The sequence below is a fragment of the Dipteris shenzhenensis genome, chromosome 23, assembly GCF_047967505.1.
Source record: "Dipteris shenzhenensis isolate YYH24624 ecotype China chromosome 23, Dip_SZ_1.0, whole genome shotgun sequence".
Classification (NCBI taxonomy): Eukaryota; Viridiplantae; Streptophyta; class Polypodiopsida; order Gleicheniales; family Dipteridaceae; genus Dipteris; species Dipteris shenzhenensis.
The window spans coordinates 3,385,798-3,411,079 of NC_141618.1; the positions used below are offsets into that span (position 1 = coordinate 3,385,798).

General features: G+C 45.3%; 1 protein-coding gene across 1 annotated transcript in view; it reads right to left on the minus strand.

Moving 5' to 3' along the window:
• The window catches only part of LOC147886875 (S-adenosyl-L-methionine-dependent methyltransferases superfamily protein), a 74,884-nt gene that overhangs the window by 18,666 nt on the left and 30,936 nt on the right, over nt 1–25,282 (minus strand). Inside the window, exon 3 of the mRNA XM_087394997.1 lies at nt 20,890–21,082. Within this exon, the coding sequence (XP_087251123.1) occupies nt 20,890–21,082 (193 nt within the window). The remainder of the gene's footprint in view (nt 1–20,889; nt 21,083–25,282) is intronic.

Sequence of the window (25,282 nt, forward strand, 5' to 3'; positions counted from 1 at the left end):
CGAAGTGGAAATGCTAGCCAAAATCTCCCAAGAGGTGTCCACTGAAGCATGAGAAGCTCTGAAGGGAGTAAGTGGTACATCCTGAAGAGAGCAGGGCTCTATCACCTGCCGGCGGACCGAGAGTGCCCAAGAAGAAGGCTCACCCTCATAAAACACCTGGGGCTCGGTAAGGGATAACCATGCGACCGAGCCCCAAGTCATGAAGAAAGGGGAAGTGTGAAAGATGCTGAGTATCCGAGCAACCCCTTTCCAAACAGTCCTCGCTTGACTGCAGTCCCAAAGGCAATGTCGCACTGACTCCTCTGCAGAATGACATCGCGGACAAGTGGGATCAGCCCCAAATCGTGATCTCCACAGGTTCACTGCAATCCCTCCATGAATACAAAGCCAAAAGAAAAGAGTGATCTTTCTATTTCTGAGGGATTTCCAGAGCCTCCTCCAGAAATTTCTACGCAAATCTGTGGAGATGAAGAAGCTTTCCCAATGGGGGGCTCTGGCGGGAGTCCAACCCCTACTGTTCAGCTAAAATCTCCTGGCATTACCAACCGTGAAACGAAAGAAGGAAATCCCCCTCTCCCTGCCCATGATCTATCCACTCCCACTCTCCTAGGTCCCACTGCAAGCACCTGATAGGTGCACCTCCATATAACCACAACCTCCAGGATCCCAAGGCCAAGAGCAGAGGGTCGGGGTCTAAGTACTACTGCAAGCCCGCTCCATGATCCACAAAACCAGCAGTCCTGACAGGATGAAAGGCGACCTCAAGAAGAATGCCATCCTTGGATGTAGAGAGTAAACCTCCATCCCCAATGTCAAAGACCAGTGCGTCTTCCCCGAGACCTCGGAGAGCGATCACCTGTAAAGGAACTGATGTCCTTGAAAAAGCCCCCATCCAAGTGGTGGAAGTAATAGGCAACTCAACTGTCCATTCCACCAGGATGGCTGCACCTATCTGCTGAATCCTATGTGTTACCCCTCTGAGGTAACTCATGGACTGCAGTCTCTGATCCTCAGGTAGCCTGATAAAAGCTTTCCAAGTGCCTACTGTGTAGGCGGGGCCTCTCTCCCATTTAGACCACTGCATGTAATGGGAAGTGCCCAGTGGTCTGGCATGCTCGTCAAGAATACCATCATTCCAAATGATCGGCTGCCTATCAATCTCTTCGACGGTAGACGGTGGAATCCTTCGAAGAGTGTTCCTGAAGCTCCCCCAAGCTTTCAGGATGGCAGTCATGAGAGGAGAGGCAGGAGATCTGAGAGGGGCGGAAGTGAAAATCCAGCGAGGGCTGTCCACCCAATCATCTCCCAAGGTTGGTGTGCAAGCCTGAATGCGTCCAAAAAAGAAATCCTTCCAAGGTTCCTGCCCAGGCATGAGTCCCCTCACCACCACCTTACAAAGCAATGCCCTGCACTGCAAGTCCGGGTCAATGACATTAAGGCCCCCTTCACATGTAGGGAGAATAATGGTCTCCCAGGCCACCCTTGCTGCAACATCTGCTGTGCCATCAAGTCCACTCCATATAAAAATTCCTAACTGGTCTGATGAGCTGAGTGATGCAATCCCTAGACCGGCACCAGCAAGAACACACAAACCAGGAGGTGGCCAAGAGAACCTGGTTCACTACCACAACTCTAGATGCAAGGTCGAGTTTGGCAGAGCTCTAGAAAAGGAGCTTTTTCGTTATACTTTCTAGTACTGGGGCAAACTGATGTGCTGGAGAGATGTCCAATCCTACCTGGCATCCCAAATACCTGATAGGAATACCCCTCTGAATCCAGGAAAAGCCAATGTCAACTCCCCAGCCTGGAGTGTCCTCATCATTGATCCAAAAGCCAAAGGATTTATACCAGTTAATGTGTGCCCCTGTAGCTGAGCAAAAAATATCCAAGGCTATCCGGAAAGAATCAAGTGACTGCGAAGAGGCCTCAATAAAAATAGCAGTGTCATCAGCCAACTCACAGTCAAGAAGCTCCTGGTCCTGTCTCAAGGGCAATCTCAACCCAAAAAGCTCAGCCTTTGCTCAATATTAAGTCCCAATTCCTTGGATCACCCTGATCACTGCCTACATGAGTAAAGCTTACCAACAATGAATACTAATGTCTTAGTCTCTACCCAACCATGGATCCAATCTAAGCTCAATCCCAAGCCGAGAAGTCTAGGGTCTCACTAGACTCAACCCTTGGTTGGGAAGATATTTCTCCTACTAAGACCTCTTACTCTCAAAGCATGTCTCACTAGACTCAACCCCTAGTTGGGAAGATATCTCTCCTACTAAGACCTCTTTCATAGTTTGATTAGTCCACTCTGTTGGATTATCATCCGAGGAAGGGTACCGCACGTTTCGCATAATCTTGTAGGGGCTTTCAAAGAACCCTATAAGATGAACAAAATATTTTAGTTATCTAAGGGCTCTAGGAATTGGTAAACTTAACACTTTCTTAATCTTTGGATAATCTATTTACAGCCTATCAATAAACTTGTTTATTTAGAAATTCGCATTTGGACTCTTTTATTGTTAGAAAACAGACGTGGAGGTTGCATGCTACAGCCAACGCTCCCCGCAGATCAGCGAAAGATAATAGAAAGCGTCTGTGCCCGGGAATCACACAGTGCTAATTCAAATCCAACTTCTTTTCCTAATGTGTACAAGTGCAGAGAGAGAGAAGGGGGGGGGGGGGGGGGGCAGAGAGAGAGAGAGAGAGAGATGTAAACAGTAATTGAACAATGATCGAGAGAGAGAGTAGAATGTATTGTCCCAAAGATGGACCAAAACCATATACACAATGTGTGCATACTGTGCCAGTATCTAGCAGCAGGGCTGCTGCCTAGATATGGACCCCTGTGACTCTAGGATTGTTCTCCTACCTCCTCGTGGCACCTTCAAAACAAATTCAGCCTTCACGCTCTCCCAGATCTTCAATGGGCTGCGTAGTATGCCCTGCAAACACACTGCTCCTGTGGACAGTGAATCGTAAGGCATTGTTTGCTGCTTGATCCTTGACCTGCTTGATGCTTCCGCGTCTCCAGCCAATGGTGAGGCACAAGTCTCCCTTGATTCAGGCCTGTCCTTCCTTGCTGCTGTATAGGCAGCCTTGAGAGGACCTCTTGCTGTTGTCCTGGACCTTCCTACTGCTGTGTTGGCAGCCCAAAGTAAGGCACCAGAGTCCCTTCACAATGGAATGTGGAATGCCCCCCCTGGGGCTCCATATACAGGCCTGGAGCCCTGGAAATCTGCCCAACATTCTGCAGACTGGCCAACCAGTCTGCGACTGACCCGACCTGATCTTGTAGACACAAGTCTGCCAAATCTCTGCGATTCAACCTGGCACCAACTCAATTGTAGTCATCTGACAGCTCTCCCTGCTATCCTTGCTGCCCACATGCTGCCCATGTAGCAGCCCTGCATATTCTCTCAGTTCTGCCCCAGTGGCTGGCCACGTAACCTCTCTGATCCCTGCTGCTACACCTCCCCCATGTCTTCCTCATTGGGGATCACAGGTGGGGAGGTAACCTAGATCAACCCAATATTTACATACAAGTTTCCTTGTCTTAGTATCGCCAAGACGATCCTAAGTTACTACTCATGCTCTTCGAAAGATTTACGAGTGAAACACTAATAAGACCAAATGGTATTACTAAAAACTCGTAGTCACCATACCTGATTCGAAATATTGTTCTAGGATTATCAGTTGCCTTTATGCAAATCTTATGATACCCTTACCTAACGTCGATCTTCATGAAATATTTTGCACCCGGAAGATGTTCCATTATGTCCCCCATTCATAGTAAAGTATAATAATTCTCAACAGTCACCCTATTCAATCCCTTAATCCACACACAAGCACATTGTCTCTCATCCTTCCTTTAGAACAGGTGCACCCCTTGGACAATTACATCCGAATATACTTCTAAAGTTGACGATAGCAATTTCATCCTCTTTCCTCCTAAGGGCATCAAACCTGACCCTGAGAAGGTAGAAGCTATCCTCAAGCTCTCCCTGCCAACAACCAAACGTCAAGAGAAAGCTGGCTAACTACTAGGTTCTCACGGAAAAGCCCGTGTGGCACCTTATAAATAAATACATTGTTGAATTCCATGAGTTGTCCTTCATGAGAACTGTTAACTCACGCAGCTTCATACAATTTGAAATTTTTAGATTTTTGAGGTCAACCAAGTCATACGTAAGGATCTTCTGCAGCACACACATTCCAGACATGGTTGGAACCGAATGAGCTCCCAATGAAGCTCAGCTTCCACAGAGATCATTCTATACCTAGATGAATCCAGGAACATTCCCAAACTCATCCTCTAAAAACACAACATAGTGCAATTTCAATCTCATAATAGTCACTCATAAGGTTGAAAACCATAAACTCCATCACGCATAGCACGGACTAGCTACTATGACATCCCCACTGACGTCATCAGCACCCAACAGTGGGTGTAGACCATAGTATAAAAATATCCTCTCACACATACAAATCCACACACCCACACATACTTGAGCATCCATTTATACAAAGTCTTCGTACAAAGTTTCTGCCTCAGAGATCATTGCCTACATATCTCAAATGAGGGGTTTATTGACCCACCAGGACATACACGGATTCATTTACCCCATTCACTGAGGATCTCTATTGGGCAGTTTCGGGTCTCTTCACATAGACTCCATATTGAGAGCGCCGAGCAGAGGGTTTACCCAGGGAGAGACGAATGTGCAACTTATGTAGCCTTCCTACACGAGGTTGAGTCTGAGGAGCATTTCATTTTCAGATCCCCAGTGTACTATGAGATTCGAGGGCACTTCTATTGTCTATTTGGAGATAGCAACGGGTTGTTATCCCGATCCCTCTCTTTTCCAGATCAGAGATGCTTGGTCCCACGTTCATTCACGAGACAGTCAGACATCGTGACTCGTGAGTGCCTACTTCAATCACAGAGACAGGAGCAGCGTACTTTGGTAGACTCTTCTCAAAGCATGATCATGGAGTTCTTCCCGCCGGACCATAAAGTCTCACCCCCCATAGGCCCTAGACACGATGGGACCCAGAGCCAGTGACAATAGCTCAGGCAAAGGGTTGATGCACAGATTACGATTGGTGACATTCCTCCTTGTTCAGAGTGAGAGCGCAACTGACAAGGGTCAATGTCGCCCTTGTTATACGTAGAGTTATGACCAGGGGACAGCGCAGGATTGCACCCACAATCACCCGTGACAAGGGGAGACCCTAGTGACATCGGAGCATATTTCACTTTGTATTATGATGACAATTGATCTGATGATGATGATGATGTGATGATAGTGATGACATAGAGGACTATTATTCTAATATGACTATGTAGCATGTAGGTTTTTAATCTTTGTTATCCCGATCCCTCTCTTTTCCAGATCAGAGATGCTTGGTCCCACGTTCATTCACGAGACAGTCAGACATCGTGACTCGTGAGTGCCTACTTCAATCACAGAGACAGGAGCAGCACGATGAGACCCAGAGCCAGTGACAACAGCTCAGGCAAAGGGTTGATGCACAGATTACGATTGGGGACATTCCTCCTTGTTTAGAGTGAGAGCGCAACTGACAAGGGTCAATGTCGCCCTTGTTATACGTAGAGTTGTGACCAGGGGACAGCGCAGGACTGCACCCACAATCACCCGTGACAAGGGGAGACCCTAGTGACATCGGAGCATATTTCACTTTGTATTATGATGACAGTTGATCTGATGATGATGATGATGTGATGATAGTGATGACAAAGAGGACTATTATTCTGATATGACTATGTAGCATATAGGTTTTTAATCTTTGCATGGGTGTGATGCTCGGTTAGTAGCTCCACCCTTTCAGCTTGCTTGTATCAGGTTTCTCACAGTCTCACAGACCCGTCGGGCTTCCGAAGAATTTAATAAACTTTCTTTCTTTCTGACCTGTCAACCAGCTTCTAGAGCTCCGAACAGCCTCTGTCAGGTGCACCTTGTGTAGCTGACTGCTGCACAGCCCTCTCCTCTGTTTGCTGCTTGCAGACCAGCTCCAATCAATTCCAGAAACAGTCGCCCGAAAGCCACACATCAGTCCAGATCCAAATAACTTAGTTCTGCATGATTCCGACCTGATTGTGTGGCCTGAACAGCTCCTGCATTGCTCCAAAAGGTAGCTGTGTACTGCACAGTCTTCTACTGATTGTTGCAGCCTCCATTTCAGATACTCCCCTTTCTTTTTCTGAGCAACCTTTTGCTGCTGTTCCTGGTCACATGTTTTGCCCATGGTATGAGCCCTTCTTGGCACACCTCCCCCATGCTCTCCTCATTTGAGGGTTCACAAACAAGGAAGTGACCTATATAACTCCAACACCCCCTCTCACCAACCCATCATGGGCCAACAACCCCCACACATTGATGTAGATGCTCCATTAGCTCCCATAGTTCTAGAAGCCCTCCGGAACAAGTCAGAGTCGTCCTTGATCATTGGTCAACCCATAGCTCCTGCTCCTCCAGGTGCGGTCTTGTGCAAGCAAACCACCTTGGTACACAAGTGCAACCGGGAGTACCACAGGTCCATGGTACCACCGTCTTTAGTCATGAGCCTACCAATGATCTTGAGCACTCCTGGTGCAACCATCATCTAGTCATAATGAAGTTCATTAGCAACATCATCTTCATCAACCTATTCATCACCATCTAGAAGATACACACTCAATCGTAGTGCTTGTAAACTACTCAGTGCTTTCTGAGAACTTGCAGATAGTGAGTTACAAACTTTTTATTCCGAATTTTATAAGGTGCTCATGGATGCATTCTGGAAGAGATTGCATGAGAATGTGAGATCTGGCAAAGCTTGACAATTTGTTAAATATGAATAGCAATAAAGAGATATACACAATTTGAAATTTGCAAAACTTGCTGACAGTACACAAGTTGAGGGCCTAAGACGCCCCCCCCCCCCCCCCCCCCTTATCCAAGCTCACTTTATTTCTTGAAAAAGAGATACAAGGCCAAGGTGCAATGCACCTCCCAAACTTTGAACTCAGTTGATGACTATGACCTAGACGGAAGACTTAGGAACACTATAGAAAGAGATAAACAGTAGAGAGTGACTCCATGGCTGAGACTAGAACCGATTCAGCTCCTAGACATCCCAATCCTCAAGGAAGAAGCTTGCAACAATCACCACTTCCATCCAACATTAGTTGCAAGACTAGTTATCTAGAAAGAGAGCAATGCCAACATGAAAAAGTGTTGCAAATGAGACAAACTTGTAATTATAGACTCCCCTCGTGACTTGACTCCTTTGGAGATGGAGTCTTTGATGCTTTTGGAGCCCCCTTGGATGGGAAGAGTGAGAACAAAAGGCTGGAGTAAGAACAGCTCATAAAAGAGGCCTGTAGACTAGAGAGAGAAAATCTAAAAGGAGTGATGCTTTTAGAAAGAGAGTGTCATGGCTGCTCCCAAGCTAGCAGATGGGAAAGATGTCATCCTGCTTCAACATGTATCCACTTGCTTGGTACTATTTCTTTTTGTTTTTTAATAGTATGCTTATTAAGAAATGAAATGTTTTCCTACTGTTCAGTTACAGATAATGGGGACTAGGTCTAGCATTTGAGGGTGGACCCCCTTGCTTGGGGTTATGGGCATTAGTGACCCACAAGAGTGATGGCCTCTCTTTGAGAGGGACATCTCGAAACCACACCCCACCTGAGTACCCGAGACCAATCAAATGCACAAATTGTATACTGACCTAGGAACCATTCAAGAGAATGTTCCCTGAGCTTTGGGTGTGGGCCTGGCAGCATGCCAAGGGTAATGGAGATACAAGATAAGACAAACAAATGAGCTCAGTATGGCTCAATTATGACCTTAGAGTACGTCAATAGATAGTCCAAGCTGTTAGGAACCCGTGGGTGTAATCAAAATGAATTCTGACAACTTTGAAATTTTAGGGTTTTTGGGAGTGACACGTGGCAGCTGACACGTGGCAGACTGCCACATGGAATATGAGCTGACAGGTCAGTCCACCTGTCCCACACATGTGGCAACATGCATGGCAAGTGGCAGGGCATGCAGGCCAAGTGTCTCGCCCCAAATCTGGTAGGTTGTGGGCTGTCCTCTTTGGGACTGCAGCCCACCAAAAATCTGGGACAAGTGTCCACCTTCCACTCTAAGCCGGGGGGGGGGGCTGAGCCTATAAAAGAAGGCCTCTCCCCTTCATTCCCTACATGAAAAATTCATCACTTTTCTTCTCCCTCCTTTTAGTTGAAGCAGCAGAACCTCTCCAGCTCCTTGGGTGCAGCCAGCTTCTCCCTAGGCCATTCTCTCACCTCAGCAGCACTTTCTCTCTCTACAGTTCCAGCCCTTCCTCCAGCAGCATCCTCTCTCCTTCTCCTAGCCTGGAGCAGCCACAGCCTCTTTCCCTCTCCTGCTGCAGTCTTTCTCTCTCTACTGCAGAATTTCTCTCTCTACAGTTCCAGCCTAGCCTACAGGCTGTTTTTTCTAAGCTGTTTTCATTCCAGCCCCATTTCCACACTCTCCTCACCCAAGGTAGCTTCAGAGGCATCAAGGACTTCATCTACAAAAGGATCAAGGCACGAAGGGAGTCTGCATTGTCAAGTTTATCTCATTTACAGCACTATTTCATGTTGTTTCTACTATCTTTCTAGAAACTAGTGCTTGCCTCTAATGTTGGATGTAAGTGGTGATTGTTGCAGGCTTCTTCCTTGTGGATTGGGCAAGCCAAGATTTGAAACTTGAGCTTGGAGTCCTCCTTTTTGTTGTCTACCTTGTACATATGCCCTTGAGTCTTGTATCTAGGTCCTAGGCTTTCACTGAGTTCATCAGTTTGGAAGGTGCATTGCACTTTGGTCTTGTATCTCCATTTTCAAGAATAAAGTAAGCCTGGATAAGGGGGGGGCCCGTCTTGGCCCCTCAATCATATTGCAATTTCCAATGATGGCACTTTATGTTTAAGCTGTTAGAATTATAGATATAATTCAGCAGTGACCAATGTAATATAATAAGCTAGTTAGGGGCACTTTTCCCTCTTTAAGAGGTTTTTCCCCCTAACCGCAGTTAGTTCACTAACTATGGTTAGTGACTACTAAGGTTTTGTCACTAAGACAAAACCTTATCTTTCTCACTTTGAGTTGTACTCACTTACTCTATTCTATTGCAACTACGTCTTCAGCTTCCAAGCTTCCTACTCTCTCAATCTCTCTTGCTCTCACTCATTCTCTCTATCCTTCATTTGGTATCAGAGCAGGTTCAAGAGTCTCTGGCTCCCTGCTCCCTCAACGTACTCCCCCTGCTCCAAACTTGTCCGTATAGTATTCGTCGTCTGCCTCCGTACAGTATTCGCCGTCTGCCTCCGTACGTGTCGCCGTCTGCTTTCGTACAGTTCCGTACATCACATCGCCGCTGTACGGTTTACCGTACAGTCCCGTACTGTACCTGCTAGCCGTACCAGCCGTACCTGCGCAGGAATCCAGTACTGTACCTGCTCACCGTACATCGATCGCCGTACAGTTCCGTCAAGTTCCGTACATCGCAGCCGTACAGTACATGTCGTACAGTATCCGTACCTGTCGTCGTACAGTACCAGCCGTACAGTGCCGTACAAACTGTACGGCATTTCCGTACTGTTCTCACTGTCCGTACTGAATCCGCTTCAGTACAACAGGTAGCTGCTTTGTTTCGAAAAGAACCAGCAGGTGATTTTGACAGACAAATTGTGCAGACAGCCATTGTTTGGCTCAGTATTCTGCGAGTACATTTGGGGCATTTTGTATATTGCAGACATTGCAATCATTGTGCAAGTTTGGAGCTACATCTGGAGCAAAATTGCAGATCTAGTCTGAAATTTGGGGCTTTTGTTTAAAAATTGCAGATTTGGGGCTTTTAGCATTTTTGCCCCTTTCTGGCTGCAATTTCTAGCCACAAATTGGGGCTTTTGTGTTGAGAGAGCATTTTTTTGGAGTATTCAGTACATACTGCCTTTCTTGGAGTGTTTGGAACACTTTTGGCAGATTTTGGAGAGTTTTAGATGCTTGGACAGATTTCTGACAGCTCAAGTACAGAAATCTAAGTTGCATATACAGCCCGTGCTTGGCTGTGTTTTTGGGAGTTGTGCATTTTATTCCCAGTAAGGGAATTCAGCTTTATATCTGCTTCAATCTCTTTCTCTGATATGGCCCATCAAAATCAGAATGAGTTCCAGTTCGGTGGTCTTTCACAGGAAGACAAGTTGGATGGTACCAACTACTCCCTCTGGAGTTTCATGGTACGTAATATTCTGATTTCTCGCAATTTATGGGATTATGTCAATGGGGATGAAATCCGACCAGCAGATATTGCACCTGCTACCCCTCCTCAGCAAGGAGGTGGAAGAGGTCGTGCACAGGGTGCAGCTGCAGGACAAGTTGTTGGTGCAGCTACAGTCAATACTCCAGAGCAGAAGAGATGGGATTCACGAGATGCCTTAGCCTTGTCATGCATCTCTCTTTCAGTGAAAAGATCAATCATTCCGCATATCCGGTCGTGTAAGACCTCCAGGGCAGCGTGGGATATTTTGGAAAGCATGTATGCAGCACGGAATGATGCCAGGGTATCTTTCTTAAAAAGAGAGTTGAGCAATACACATATGGAGGAGGGTGACTCCATGTCAGTCCACCTCACAAAGCTACAGGATCTCAGAGAGCAATTGTTAAACATAGATGAAATTATTCCTGATTCAGAGATGATCACAACCACTCTAAATTCTCTTCCTGAGTCTTATCTCAGCTTTCACACTTCGCTGAATTTATCATTGAGGGGGGGTGCAAATCCTCTCACTTTTCATGAGTTGATAGGACTTCTGCTTCAGGAAGAGCAGACCAGGAAAAATTTGGCTTCACGTGCAGGTGAACAAGCCATGCTCTCAAAATTTAAATCAAAAACAAAGGGACAGGCAAAGACAGCAGTAAATCAGCCTTCCAGTGGGTCAGGACAGCCTTCACAAAAGGCTAAAAGTGATGCAAGTAAGCCCAAAAAGAAGGGTTTTTGTCACTACTGCAAAAAGCCAGGTCATCACATAGCAGAATGCAGGAAAAGGATTGCAAAAGAAAAGAAAAACAGCACAGGAATGGCTGTTTCAGATTCAGCCCCTTGTGCATCTGACAGTGGGGATGCTACAGCCAACTTTGTTGGTCAAGATTATGCCTTTTTCTCTTGCATTTCAGATTCTAGGTTGGCTGTTCCAGATGCTCGGGATAGTACAGCCTCTTGCAGTGATGATACATATGCATTTTTGACTTGCAGCTTTGACTCTTCTACAGATGCATCTGCTTTCAGTGTTAATGAAACACTGAACACATGGTATTTTGACAGCGGTGCATCCAAGCACATCACTTCTAGGAAGTGTCTTTTTGCTTCCTTGCATCCACCTCCTGTTGGTAAGAAAGTCACTTGTGCCAACAATTCCTCATATTCAGTACGTGGCACAGGAGAAGTTGAGCTCACTGCAATTGATGGCTCAATTTTCAGACTTTCAGATGTCTTATATGTGCCTGGCATAACCAAAAATCTCCTTTCACTGTCCACTCTTAACAGAGGGGGATTTCAGGTCATCTTTGAGGATGACAAATGTGCTGTCCGAGACAGGGAAGCTAACTATGCCTTAAAGTTATCTGGTACTTTGCTGCGTGGGCTTTTTCAGCTTGATATTTTTGAGAAAAGAGCAGCCCATGCTCTAGCAGTTTCTACCCCTACAACTGCCATGCAAAATGCAGCACTATGGCATGCCAGATGTGGCCACATGCATTATAACAGCTTAATGACACTTCAGAAATTTTCAATGGTTGATGCATTGCCACCTCTTGAGATACCTCCTCCACATGCCTGTGAAGGGTGCATTTTAGGTAAAATGCATAGATTCCCCTTCAAAAAGGATGGTTCAGTTAAAGCTGTTCGCAAATTGCAGCTTATACACAGTGATGTCTGTGGTCCCATGAGGACTCCGTCATTGGGTGGTCATCTCTACTTTGTCACATTTATTGATGACTACTCCAATTTTACTTGGGTTTATGGGCTGAAAAAGAAATCTGAAGTGTTCACAGTGTTTAAACACTTTTTAGCCATGGTTGAAAATGAAACCGGACTCAAGATACAGACATTACGCACGGATAGAGGTGGGGAATACCTATCAGCAGAATTTGATGCTTTTCTCAAGCAAAAGGGTATTGTGCATCAGCTCATAGTCAGGCTGACCCCTCAGCAAAATGGCAAAGCTGAGAGGAAAAATAGAACTCTCATGGAAATGGACAGATGTATGCTGAAAAGCAAACACATGCCTCATAAATTCTGGCTAGAGGGTTTAATGTGTGCCAATTACATTTTGAACAGGGCTCCCACTAAGGCTTTAAAAACTAAAACTCCTTTTGAGGTCTCGAATGACAGGAAGCCTTCAGTGGATCACTTCCGAGTCTTTGGATGCCTTGCCTATGCACATGTGCCAGTTGAATTTAGGCACAAATTGTCAGATAAAGCCATCAAATGCATATTTGTTGGATACAGTGCAGAAAGCAAGGGGTATCGTCTCTACAATCCTGCTACACGCAAAATCATTGTAAGTAGAGATGTAATATTTTCTGAAAATTCAGCTCACACTCAGGCTGAATTTCAAATGCCTTCATCTTCAGAGGATGTCTTTCAAGGGTTGCTACCCATTGCTTTGGGTTCCTCTGCTGATTTTTCTGATCCAAATCAGAATTTACAGCAACCTTCAAATGCTTCAGTTCCGCCACAGGATGTCTTGCCTTCTCCACAGGCAGTGGAACAGGTGGTGCAGCAAGAAATTGCAGACATACATGCAGCAAAAACAGTCCCAAACTGGCTGTTACAGACTCTCAGGGAAAGTAAACTTGATGCTCCGTTACCTGGCAGGACTCGCAGTGCAGCAAGGCACATGGAAGGTGCTAATTCAGTGGAATCAGCATATGCAGGTACTCTCCTTGATGAAGAGGAGCCTGCCACATTTGAAGAGGCAAAAGGTAATGTGCATTGGATGAATGCCATGCACGATGAGTTGCAGTCCATTGCTAAAAATCAAACTTGGGATGTTGTGGACTTGCCACAAGGTAAACATGCTATTGGCACACGATGGGTATTTAAAGTCAAACGGAAGCCCGATGGCTCCATTGACAGATATAAAGCCAGGCTGGTTGCTAAGGGCTATGCTCAGAAAAAGGGCATAGATTATGAGGAGACTTTTGCTCCTACATCCCGGATGACCACCATCCGATCAGTAATTGCAATGGCTGCACATTTTGAGTGGAATGTTCATCAGTTGGACATAAAAACAGCCTTCTTAAATGGGGACTTGCTGGAAGAGGTGTATGTCAAACCGCCTCCAGGCTTTGAAATTACAGCAAATGCACTTCAAGTATGTAAGCTCAATAAAGCTTTATATGGGCTGAAACAGGCCCCTCGTGCATGGTATGCCAAGATCCATGCCTTTTTGACCAGCAAGGGGCTGCACAATAGTCCTACTGAGAGCACCCTCTACATCAAGATGGATGGGGGGGAAATCTTAGTCATCCTTCTTTATGTTGATGACTTACTGCTCACAGGGTCCAATGAAGAAAAAATTGCAGATTTCAAAGCTGATTTGCAGACCAGCTTTGACATGTCAGATTTGGGGCTGCTTCACTTTTATTTGGGGATCCAGTTCTCTCATGAGAGACGTGGCACTGTTATGTCTCAGTCCAAGTATGTTCAAAAACTCTTGGACAGATTTAACATGCAAGAGTGTAAGCCCATATCCACTCCTATGGAACCGGGGCTGAAACTCACAATGCATGATGCAGGAGAATCAGTTGATGCCACACTTTACAGTCAAGCTGTTGGATGCCTCATATATCTCTGCAATACTAGGCCTGATATTCAGTTTGCAGTATCTCAGGTGAGCAGGTACATGCACAGCCCCAAAACTATGCATTGGCAGGCAGTTAAGCGCATCTTCCGTTATTTGCAGGGCACCAAGTCTTTTGGCTTACTATTTCCCAGGGGGGGTGACTTGCAGATGCATGCCTACAGTGATTCAGATTGGGCTGGTGATTATGACACTAGGCAGTCCACTAGTGGCAATTGTTTCTTTTTGGGTAAATCTTGCATTTCATGGCTGAGCAAGAAACAATCTACAGTGGCTACCTCATCATGTGAAGCTGAGTACAGGGCAGCTTTCACAGCAACAGTTGAATGTGTCTGGCTGAGACGTTTATTTGCTGATCTTCATCTGTCTTTGGAGGGTCCTTCTCCAATTCTCACTGATAGTCAGAGTGCCATTGCAGTGGCAAAGAATCCAGTGTTTCATGCTCGCACGAAGCACATTGAGGTTCACTATCACTACGTCAGAGAGAAGTTGCATGCAGGAGAGATCAGTATGATCTTTGTGTCCACACATGACAACGTTGCAGATATTTTCACCAAAGCACTACCACGTGAGAAGTTTGAGGCATTTCGCAGTGCCCTGAACTTATATCCATTTGGTGATTGATCAGCCTTGTACATGACATTGGCACTGCAGGGGGGTGTTAGAATTATAGATATAATTCAGCAGTGACCAATGTAATATAATAAGCTAGTTAGGGGCACTTTTCCCTCTTTAAGAGGTTTTCCCCCCTAACCGCAGTTAGTTCACTAACTATGGTTAGTGACTACTAAGGTTTTGTCACTAAGACAAAACCTTATCTTTCTCACTTTGAGTTGTACTCACTTACTCTATTCTATTGCAACTACGTCTTCAGCTTCCAAGCTTCCTACTCTCTCAATCTCTCTTGCTCTCACTCATTCTCTCTATCCTTCATAAGCTGTATAAGTCTTAATTCCAGCTTAATTGCAATCTCTTAAGTTCAAGTATATGTGTTTGGCAACTCGCGATCATTTCATTCAAATGCCTCTACAAAATCCGTTGTCTGAATTGATAGAAAGCACCGAGTAGTTTACATTGGTATCAGAGCTTAGGCAGTGATCCTATACTCTGTGCTTTCTCTTGTTGAGTCTCTCCTTCATGGAGTCATCTTGTCATCATGGCAGCCAATGGACCTGACCCTCCCCTAACCTGCATGAGTTGAGTCCTCTCTTGTCAAACATCGCTCAACAGGTTCAAGTGCTAGAAAGCAACCAAGCAGAAACTCATGACATAGGGCCCCAATCCCAAGGAAGAGGCCGTGCGGACAACACCAACTCCAACAAGGAGGGAAGATCATCCTCTTCTTCCCCTCCTCGAGGTAGACGGCGTCATCGGGGTCCATCTCCTTCGAGACGTCCATGGAGACGAAGGTATGCAAAGCATAAGGTAGCTCTTGGAGATAAGCTCTTTAAGTTTACCAAGTACAAGGGAGAGGACAAAAGCCCGAGGTCTTGCTGGCCTGGATCCGAGACCTCGAGTATTTCTTTGAGGGGGACGAGTACGAAGACAAAGCGAAAATCTGGTATGCCGTCCTGCACATGCAAGACCGTGCTTCACTCTAATGGGCAGCTATGGTCAACACTGGACAGCAAGCCCACACCTGGAAGCACTTCAAGAAGAACTTGATGAGGCACTTCTTGCCTAAGGAGTTTAAGAGAGATACAATGGTGCAGTGGGACATCCTCCGCCAATGCCAAGAAGAGAAAGTCAATGAGTATGTTGATCGTTTTTGGGATACTTTGTTAAAAGTTCAAGCATTCAGTAGGAAGGATAAAAAAGAGCAGCAAAGGAAGTTCTTTGCTGGCCTTTGGTATGTCGTTCAGCATGAGGTGGACATTGCCACTCCTACTTCTCTCGAAGACACCATCAACATCGCCTTGAAGGTGGAGAAGAAACAGTCTTTCTCCAACAAGCGGAACGGCAGCAGCAACAAGCAGAAGTCCTAGGGAACCTCTTCCAAGGAACAAAAAGGGTAAGGAGACAGCAAAGGATGCACCAAAAGAGCAAAAGTCAGCCAGCCAGCCTCCTTTGAAGAAAGCAGCCCGCACTTTCAGCTCATTGTCTCCACAACAGAAGCAAAAGTATTACTCCGAAGGGCGGTGTTTCAAGTCTGGCAAGCAAGGCCACAACTTCTACGAATGCCCTCAAGCTGCCAAAAACAGCAGCAACAAAGAAGCAGCCCCCAAAAAGCCAGTTTTGGTAGTTAACAAGGTGGAAGCACCTCAGAAAAGGGAGCTGTAAACGACATCCATAGTTTGTTGAAAACATGGGGTCAAGTAAAGGATCAATCCGCTTTGTTTTTGTTCGATAGTGGAGCTACTCACAACTTTCTTTCTCATGAGATGGCACAAAACTTGGGGATAGCCCCAAAGGATAAAGGAGAAGCCTTGCAGGCAACTGCAGCCTTCAAGAACCAAGAAGAGAAGGTGTACCCCATCATCGGCAAGCTTCGGGTACACATCCAAGGGTACTTGGATCATCTACCCTTCATGGTGGCACCACTTCAAGGATCAGATGTTATTATCGGCATGCCCTGGCATAAGCAATTCAACCCCCGAATCGATTATGTGAAGAATATTCTAACCCTCCAACATAAGGGTAGAGATGTGAGCATTACAGCGGGAGTTTCAGGAAACACTATTCCTATGGTAAGTCATGCACGATCTCCCAATTTGCTTAACAAAGGAGTATGTTCTTTTCTAGTGTTTGTACGCGATAAGCAACCAAGTGAAGAAAAGTCAGATCCTCTCACAAAAGAAAGATTAGATTTCCTTCATGAATTCTCTAGTTGCTTCTCTCAAGAACTTCCTAGTCACCTCCCTCCTGAGAGACCAAAGGATCAAAAAATTGACATAGTTCCAGGGTCTTCACCTCCAAATAGACCCCCATATAAAGTTAGTCAATCTCAACAAGATGAAATCTTCAAGCAAGTCCAAGAACTCTTGGACAAGGGATTGATCCAACCCAATAGTTCTCCTTTTTGCTCTCCTGTCTTACTAGTCCAAAAGAAGGATAAAACCTTCAGGATGTGCATAGACTATAGAGCCTTAAACAAACAGACGGTTAAGAATCGTTTCCCGATTCCTCATATAGACGATATCTTTGATCGTTTAGGAGAATTTGAAATGTTCAGCCGCATAGATCTTAAGAGTGGCTACCATCAGGTACGAGTTGTACCTGAGGACATTCATAAAACAGCCTTCCGAACCACATTTGGGCTGTATGAATATATGGTAATGCCATTTGGCCTTACCAATGCCCCAGCCACGTTCAATTGGCTGATGGAACGGTTGTTCAGAAACTATAGACAGTTCACTGCCGTCTTCTTTGATGACATCCTCATTTTCAGCAAGAATGAGAAAGAGCATAAGGAGCATCTAAAGATTGTATTTCAAATCTTAGCTGAAAATGCTCTTCACATCAATGAGAAGAAAAGTGAGTTCTTTCTTCCTGAGATTCACTATCTTGGTCACATTATGTCACGAGAAGGTGTCCGTATGGACCCAGCCTTCTAGGCCTATGCTCATATTACCGAAGGTTTATTTGGCATTTTGCTGAACTTGTAGCTCCTCTACATGATCTCACTAAGAAAAATTTGAAGTTCACATGATGCTGTTGCTGTTTCAAAAGTGCAGAGAAGAGGCTGATTTCTGCAGAGGGAAAGAGCCTAAACTGTAGAGAGAGAATTTCTGCAGCAAGAGAGAGGAAGGCTTGGAGAGGAGTTGGCTGGTCCCAAAGGGTGGAGGAGGGGCTGCTGCATCAAGGGAGAGAGGGAGAGGTGTTAAAAACGAGTTTTTCTATGCAAGAATGGGAGGGGGAAGGCCCTCTTTTATAGGCTGAGCCCCCCCCTCAGCCAAGGATAGAAGGAGGGACACTTGGCAGCTTGCATGGGACTGCAGTGACAAGTGGTGCCATGGTCCATGCATGGCTCTCCGCTTGTCCCACAGGCTGCCATGTGTCCCATGTGCTGACATGTGGCTATGCCACATGTCAAGGCTGCCACATCAGCATGCCACATCAGCATGCCACGTCACCCAAAACCCTAAAAATACAAAGTGGTCAAAATTCAATTCTAATTTCACGATCGGGTTCCTAACAGTTTGTACTATCGAATGACATACTCTAAAGTCACAAACCAGCCATAACTGGGCTCATTAGTTTGTTGTCTTATCTTGTATCTCCATGTCTCTTTGGCATGCTTCCAGGCTCACAACCAAGCCTAGAGAAATGGTTGCTAGATCGGTATACAATCTGTGCATTTGATTGGTCCCATAAATCGGGTACTCAGGTGGAGTGTGATTTCCAATGTCCCTCCTAAAGAAGGTCATAACTCTGTGGGACACTAATGCCCGTAACCCCAACAAAGGGGGTCCACCTTCAAATGCTAGACCTTGCCCCCATGTACCTAACTGAACAGTAGGAAAAACATTTTTATTCTTTTGCAAAACATATCAAATCTAAATCTAAAAGAAAAATTACCAAGCAAGTGAATACATGTTGTTGAAGCAGAGTGACAGTGCTCAACCCTGATGATGCAAGGCGCCTGGATAGCAATAGCAGCCAGCACATGATGCTCAAAAAGGAGTGGTAGAGAGCTCTCAATCCGACAGTTACATGAACAATTGTCAAAGTGAGTAAGATCACCAAATGCCTACTAAAAAGAAATAGGTAACGTCCCATTTCTTGCTGGTATAAATGCGGTCAAAAAATAACAAAGGTACTCTTTGTTCCTCCAAAGAGGAGGTCAGTTCAGCTCCACGGAGTTCGCCATGTACTACAGATCCTCAAGGATCAAGTGCTAACTAAGGAGAGCATTAACTACTGAGAAAATTAATAATGCAAAGCAGAAGAACCCATCTATTGGAGAGATGGCAAGACCAATTCTTAAAGACACAGGTCTGTCCGCACTTTCTGGGTAGAAGCAACACACATACATCTTTCTTTGTAACTAATCTTTCATATCTACATTGTACATCCTCCACACATCTTTTGTATAGAGTGCAGTCAAAACTTCTTTTGTGAGGAGCGTATGCACACTTTCTTTCATGCTAAAGAAGGTTCTCTAGTATAGTAAAGGGTCTGCTAGCCATATTCCCTTTAAGCCAACGGATACGCTCCCTTGTAACTATCACATCAATCACAATGTGTCAAATATAAAGGGCACACCATAACTTATGTGTCCAAACTTTAGGAACCCCAATCACACCCCTCGTCACTACCTTCCTACTAGATTGATGTCTTACCTAAAGTCAATTATCGACCATAACTTAGATCCCACATCCCTTGAATGATGCTAGAAGGCCCAAGAGCCATTGCTTTTGTCCAAATTAATTCCTTGTGTTGACGCATCTAGATCTAACTAATGTAGAGGAGCCTGTCTCTAATCTCTTCTCTCTTTTACACCTTGTTTAAATGAGATCACTTATTTCAAGCCATGTCTTTTCCACCATTGTTCCACTACACAGTTTCTCCATTATTTCAGTATATTCTTTCCATGACTAAGATTTCATTCAAGCTCCCTTATTCTTTCATCATATTTTGCATCCAACACAGGATCATTCTTCAGCTTGTTTCCTCCCATTATAGTTTCATTCAATCACCTTGTAGTTTTCTCAACTTTGCAAGTCACTAATTATGCAGTATATGTGTGTGCTTTACAACTGCAAGATGTCAATGGATTGAAGGTCACTGCCTCAAGTCTCCTCAGAATTGAAGTCTTTCACTCTCTCTAGTTGCACATCCTTACACAACATATGGGTCACCAGTACAATCTAAAGATGGGGCCCAACAAAACTGTCCCTAGTTGAACATCATGAAAACTTTCAACATTCTCATGGATCGGGAATACATTGGTAATTTGATTGTGCAGTCCTCCTAGCTAGCTTTTAGTGTCTACTCCATGAATACCTTAGCAATGAGCTAAACCTAAAGAAGCAAACCACAAATAGCGGGTCTTTCTCATAGCACTCTTAAGAATGATTTCTAATGGTATTGTTTTCAAAGCCTCATATAAGTGTTGAAACTGTCAAGGACTCCTTCGACCCCTAAGGGATGCAGCTAATAGATGCCTATCATAACTTTGGAAAGTTTTTTAGAAAAACAAAGAGCATTCCTGAGGGTTTTAAGGATTTCCTCCATAGAGGGACCATAGGGTCGGCATCTCCTTAACGCAAAGCTTTTTGTACAAGGCAAAGTATCTATAGCTATATTACCATTAAAGGTGAACACAGCTAGTAGCAACCCCTTTTGGAGCTAAGCATGGCAACATATGAGGCCTTACATTAGTATTACAATTTCACCACAAAGCACAACATTGAGTTTCTAATCTTTCATCTCCATATTTTTTGTCCCAATTTCATGTTCCAATCTAGCTTTCCAAATCACAATGTCATTCATTTGTAGAAATTGAGCGTCTTATTTCCATCCACGGTAAACCATTGCTTTGTCAAACCCTTCCAATACCATTCTCCTAAGCAGCTCGTGTGCCACGTGCTTATGCTGCCCAAAAGACAAGTTACACCTACTTCTAAGTACAAGTTTTTTCCCCAATAAGCATTCTCGTTTGCTCATTTTCCATCTCTTCTCTTGAATATATGTACCTACACAAGACTAGAATATACCAACCTTACAAAGGATAATAACTTGAAAAACAAAGGAAAGAAACAAGATGAAAGAGACAGGGAGAGACAAAGATAAGAGAGAAGAAGAAGATGAAGAAGATGAAGAAGAAGAAATCCAATGACAACAGAAAACAACACAAAGATAACCCAAAAGAAAGTAAAAGAGGGCTTGTCATACATGAAAACTGTGTGCTGTTCTCCAAAGATTTGCGCTTTTTCTCAAGTATGGACGTAAGAAGAGAATGTGATGATCTGAATTTAACTTAATGTAAGCCCTTTTATTTTTTTTTTGGAAAGACGCCAACATAAGAAGGTTCATGCTTGTCAATCAAACCTGAAGAGCATTTAGTTCACGGTCCAATAGCAAAGAGGCGTTCTCTAGAGCAGTTTGTTGCAAATCAAAGCCATAGACAAGCCCTTTGTCACACTCCCCACAAACCAACTTTGCCAATACTACAGTATCATATCCGTTACCACAAGTGGCATCAATCACGGTATCCCCTGCCCTCACCACTTGTTGCCAAGTGCTGCAATTAAGGAAGAAAAATGCAATTAATAAGGTGGAGTGAGAATGCAAACCCAAGCATAAGTATTAAATCTTATGAATTTTGGAATTTTAGCTGCTAATATTTATCTCAATATATTCTAAACTACGCTGGCTAATTTTATCGCCTTCAAAAAATTTGCTGACCTAGGAATTCAAACAGTAGACTGAAAATCGAATGAAACTCATAAACATTTAACGTATGATAGAACAAGAATATGTCATCATTAATGAGTATTTTTGGTTACAACACCTATTGTAAGAGACATGAATCAAAACTAAGGTCCAAAGAAAAAAATAACTTAGTATGCAAAGCTATTCTTATGTTCTCATAGTAACAAGCATAAGCTGCCATCTAGGTTTATTAAAGCGAGTGTGGTAGGTGGATCTGAGTGTACCCTGGTGAGATAATAAAACCCTCCTTGGAGATGCGTAAGCACCGGCCCCTATAGAAAGTTGAGCTTCACAGGAAGCTTTGTCTATGCCAACCAGGTCCTAAATGTGTGTGACTGTAGAAGATCCTCTGGGATGATCAGGTTGAACTCGTTGCCCCGAAACCCAGAGAGAGAGAGAGAGAGAGAGAGAGAGAGAGAGAATATATGTTAAGTTACTTATTAGAACAAGTGAAAGACCAACACTAATACAAGGAAACAAAGCACAAATCAAAGTAAATACAAGAAAACGAATCAACTACCAACACAAACACGAGGAAACAAGTGCATGCATGTGCATTTGCGTGTGCATATGCGTGCACATTTTTTCCTTATATGTTTCTCTGTTTTTACTTTTTATCCAATTGATGGAATTAATTGTATGGCTCAATTATTGATGGGACTTTTTAATCTAGACGCACACTTTGATTTCCCAACTAGCCATTGGTTGGGCTATACAAGTAATTCACATCCATTGGATAATTCTTTAGCATGGATAATGTCTAGTCATTTTGTGATCCACCTTATTTTTTATTGTATCAGTCGAGAAAGAAGTCTGCTCCTGTCTCCGTGCTCGGAGTATCCTCTCGCGATGTCTAAGCATCTCATGAATGAAACCAGCCAAACAGCGCTGGTCTGGGTAGGAGAGGAGATAGGCCAAAACCCCATAACTATCTCTGAAGAGGCAGTAGAAACGCCCTCAGATCTCATAGTAACAAGGACACCTGAAGATGAAATGCTCCTCTGTCTCAACCTCCCGAATGTCACACAGTGTGCATATGCGCCTCTCCCTGGGTAACCGCTTTGCTCTGCCGCTCTCGATACGAAGTCTGTGTGAAGAGACCCGGAACTGCCCAAGAGAGATCCTCAGTGAGGGGGGTAGGTGAATCTGCGTGTATCCTGGTAGATCAATGAAACCTTCCGCTGTGATATGTAGAAGTGATCTCTGTAGAAGCCCGGCTTCACTAGAAGATCACTCGGGCCCAACCAAGTCTACATATCGGATATGCATTATGTACATTAGTAGTTTCATGTGCTATAGGCATAGGAAGAGTATCACAGCATTGTATGACTCATAGGACTAATTGCATGATTGAAACCACTCTTTTCTTCCAATCCTATGTTTGCTAGCCTAACACCATGCATCATTTGTAGTGGTTTTACAAAGTAAGCAACTCTCTTATGCAACAAAGGGTGTTCGTCTATTCATTGCTATGATACAAACACCATACTCTCATCCAAATGCATGAAGAACATTACATACCACAATCCTATAAAACCTCTGGCTGCTCATCATTGGGATAACCCTCATAAGGGATCTAATGGCTGTCCCAAAAATTATTGTGTATCTGTCCCATGCATAATCCACTACGTCCGGAATGTGTGTAGCTGTAGTAGATCCTCACGAATAACCTGGTTGACCTCGTGTGATAGGAGGGGAAAGAACGGAGCATCCATGCTATACTGGAATGGAGGTAGTTTGTCCATGTGGAGCCCTAGTCCCTCAAACCATCTCTCTGTGCATGCATACCAGCACCTTTGGTCTCCCCCTGCTGCAAGTGCCATAGAAGAGGACAATGCTAGCCATGGTATCCTGCTACGCCCAGAGGTGTAATCCCCATACTCCCTGACTCAGTACAGATATGTGATGACCTGAAATGCAGCATCTAGCTATAATGGGGGTGACCCAAACTCCACCCGAATGATCTGGTGAGGAACGGATGGCTTACCACGGATCATCCGAGATAAAATGAGAACCTGTAGCCACTCCACCCTGACCCACTCCCTTCACAATGCAGCCCGCTACATTTTTCCTTCCACTACTCGGTCCACCCGCCCTCCACCCGCTGGCTCCACCCCTTGCAATAGCTAGTATGATGACGAGTGTAAAGCATAACGCCGCACACTCCAACTCACGACCCAGCGAAACGCTAGGGCCAACCCACATCTCACCAGGGATTATCGTCGACTAGTCCGTCGCAAGAAGCTAGCCTTCCTGCGCCAGAATGAGGATACGCTACTGAACGTTATGTTTAGTAGCAACTCCAAGGATTTCTGGAGGAAATTCCTAGAACGCCGATCCCCCTCCCCCCTCACAGACACTTCCCTCTGGCACTCCTATGCACGTACACTCTATGATATCCCTGATCAGCCTCCTCCCGACCTCTCAGCCACCCCCCGTCCCACTTCTTGCACCCTCTTCGCAACCCACGGAGTCACCCACACAGCGCTTAAGCTTCACAACGGCCGAGCTATAGATCATGAGGGCCTATGCACAGAGTTTGTTGCCTATGGCATCAAAACTCTAGCCCCCATCCTGGTAACACTGTTCAATGAAGCTGTCTGCCACGGGTTCCCCAGAGCCTGGACCTTGAACACTATCACACCCATCCACAAAGCAGGAGATCCCATGGATCCAGGGAATTACAGGACCATCATGATTGGACATGTTATGTCCAAGATCTATGCATCAGTGTTAGATGGCGAGGTCAGTGCTCGCGCAGAGGTACAGGGGCTCAGGGCATCCGGACAGGCCGGTTTCAGGACGGATCACTCGACTTACGATCACATTTTTGTACTTAGAGGGATCATTGAGGAGGCCAGACACAGGAGACAGAGAGTATATTTTTGCTTTGTGGATTTCCGCAAGGCATTCGACACCGCTCCCCGCGCCCGACTCGTCAGACGCCTGCAGGAGTTAGGCTACGACTCGGAGGTTATCTAGGCAGTAGTAGCTCTCTATGAGCGAGTGACGGGCCAGGTCAGGATTGGCACCAGCTGGACCCCAGAGATCACGAGCACTATCGGAGTCAAACAAGGATGTCCCATGTCACCGACTCTATTTGGCCTCTACATCGACGAGCTCGCGACCACCATTAGGACACTCGGAGGTGCAGGCTGCTCTCTTGCGGAGGCTGTCATCCAGATTCTCCTATACGCAGACGATGTAGTACTACTATCCTCTTCTGCTACTGGTCTTCAGCGACACCTGGATGGACTTCAGGTCTTCTATGATACACATGACTTGAAGGTCAACCTTGGGAAAACCAAGGTGATGATCTTCAACACTTCCAGACCCGCTATGCACCGAGAGCACTTCCTCTTCGCCGGTGACCCTGTTGAGGTAGTTGACTCTTACACATACTTGGGCGTTGTCTTCTCAGGCCCGATCTTCACGATGCGCCCGGCCATGCAGGCCAGGATCAGCCGGGGCTACGCTGCTCTTGCCAGGCTGGAGCGACAGTGCTACCACTCCCACTTCCAGGACCCGCGGACCAAGTCTCTCCTTTTTGATTCTTTGGTCCGCCCAGCAGGCATGTACGGTAGCCCGTGGTGGGGAGCCGACCTTTCAGACACAGAGTGGGCTCGAGTCGAGCGCCTACAGATACTGATGTTTGCTCGGATGATCCGTAGCAAACCATCGGTACCACACCAGATCATTCTAGCAGAGTTCAGCGCCTCATCCCTACAGCTTGATGCGGCTTTCCAGGCTATCACTTATCTACACAGAGTCAGGGATTTCAGCTCCTCCTCCGACAGTCGCCTCCACCTACCTTGGCTAGCCCTATCCTCCTCTATGGCCTTATCCGTTGATGGGGACCAGCGATGCTGGTATAGTCGTCTTTCCAGTTGGTTCACCCGACTGAACCTCGACTTAGACCGGTTGCCTCCTTTTCAGTATAGCCTCGACGCTCCACCATCTCCCCTCTCCCCCACTGACCAGAAGGTCAACCGGCTCATTCGAGCGGATC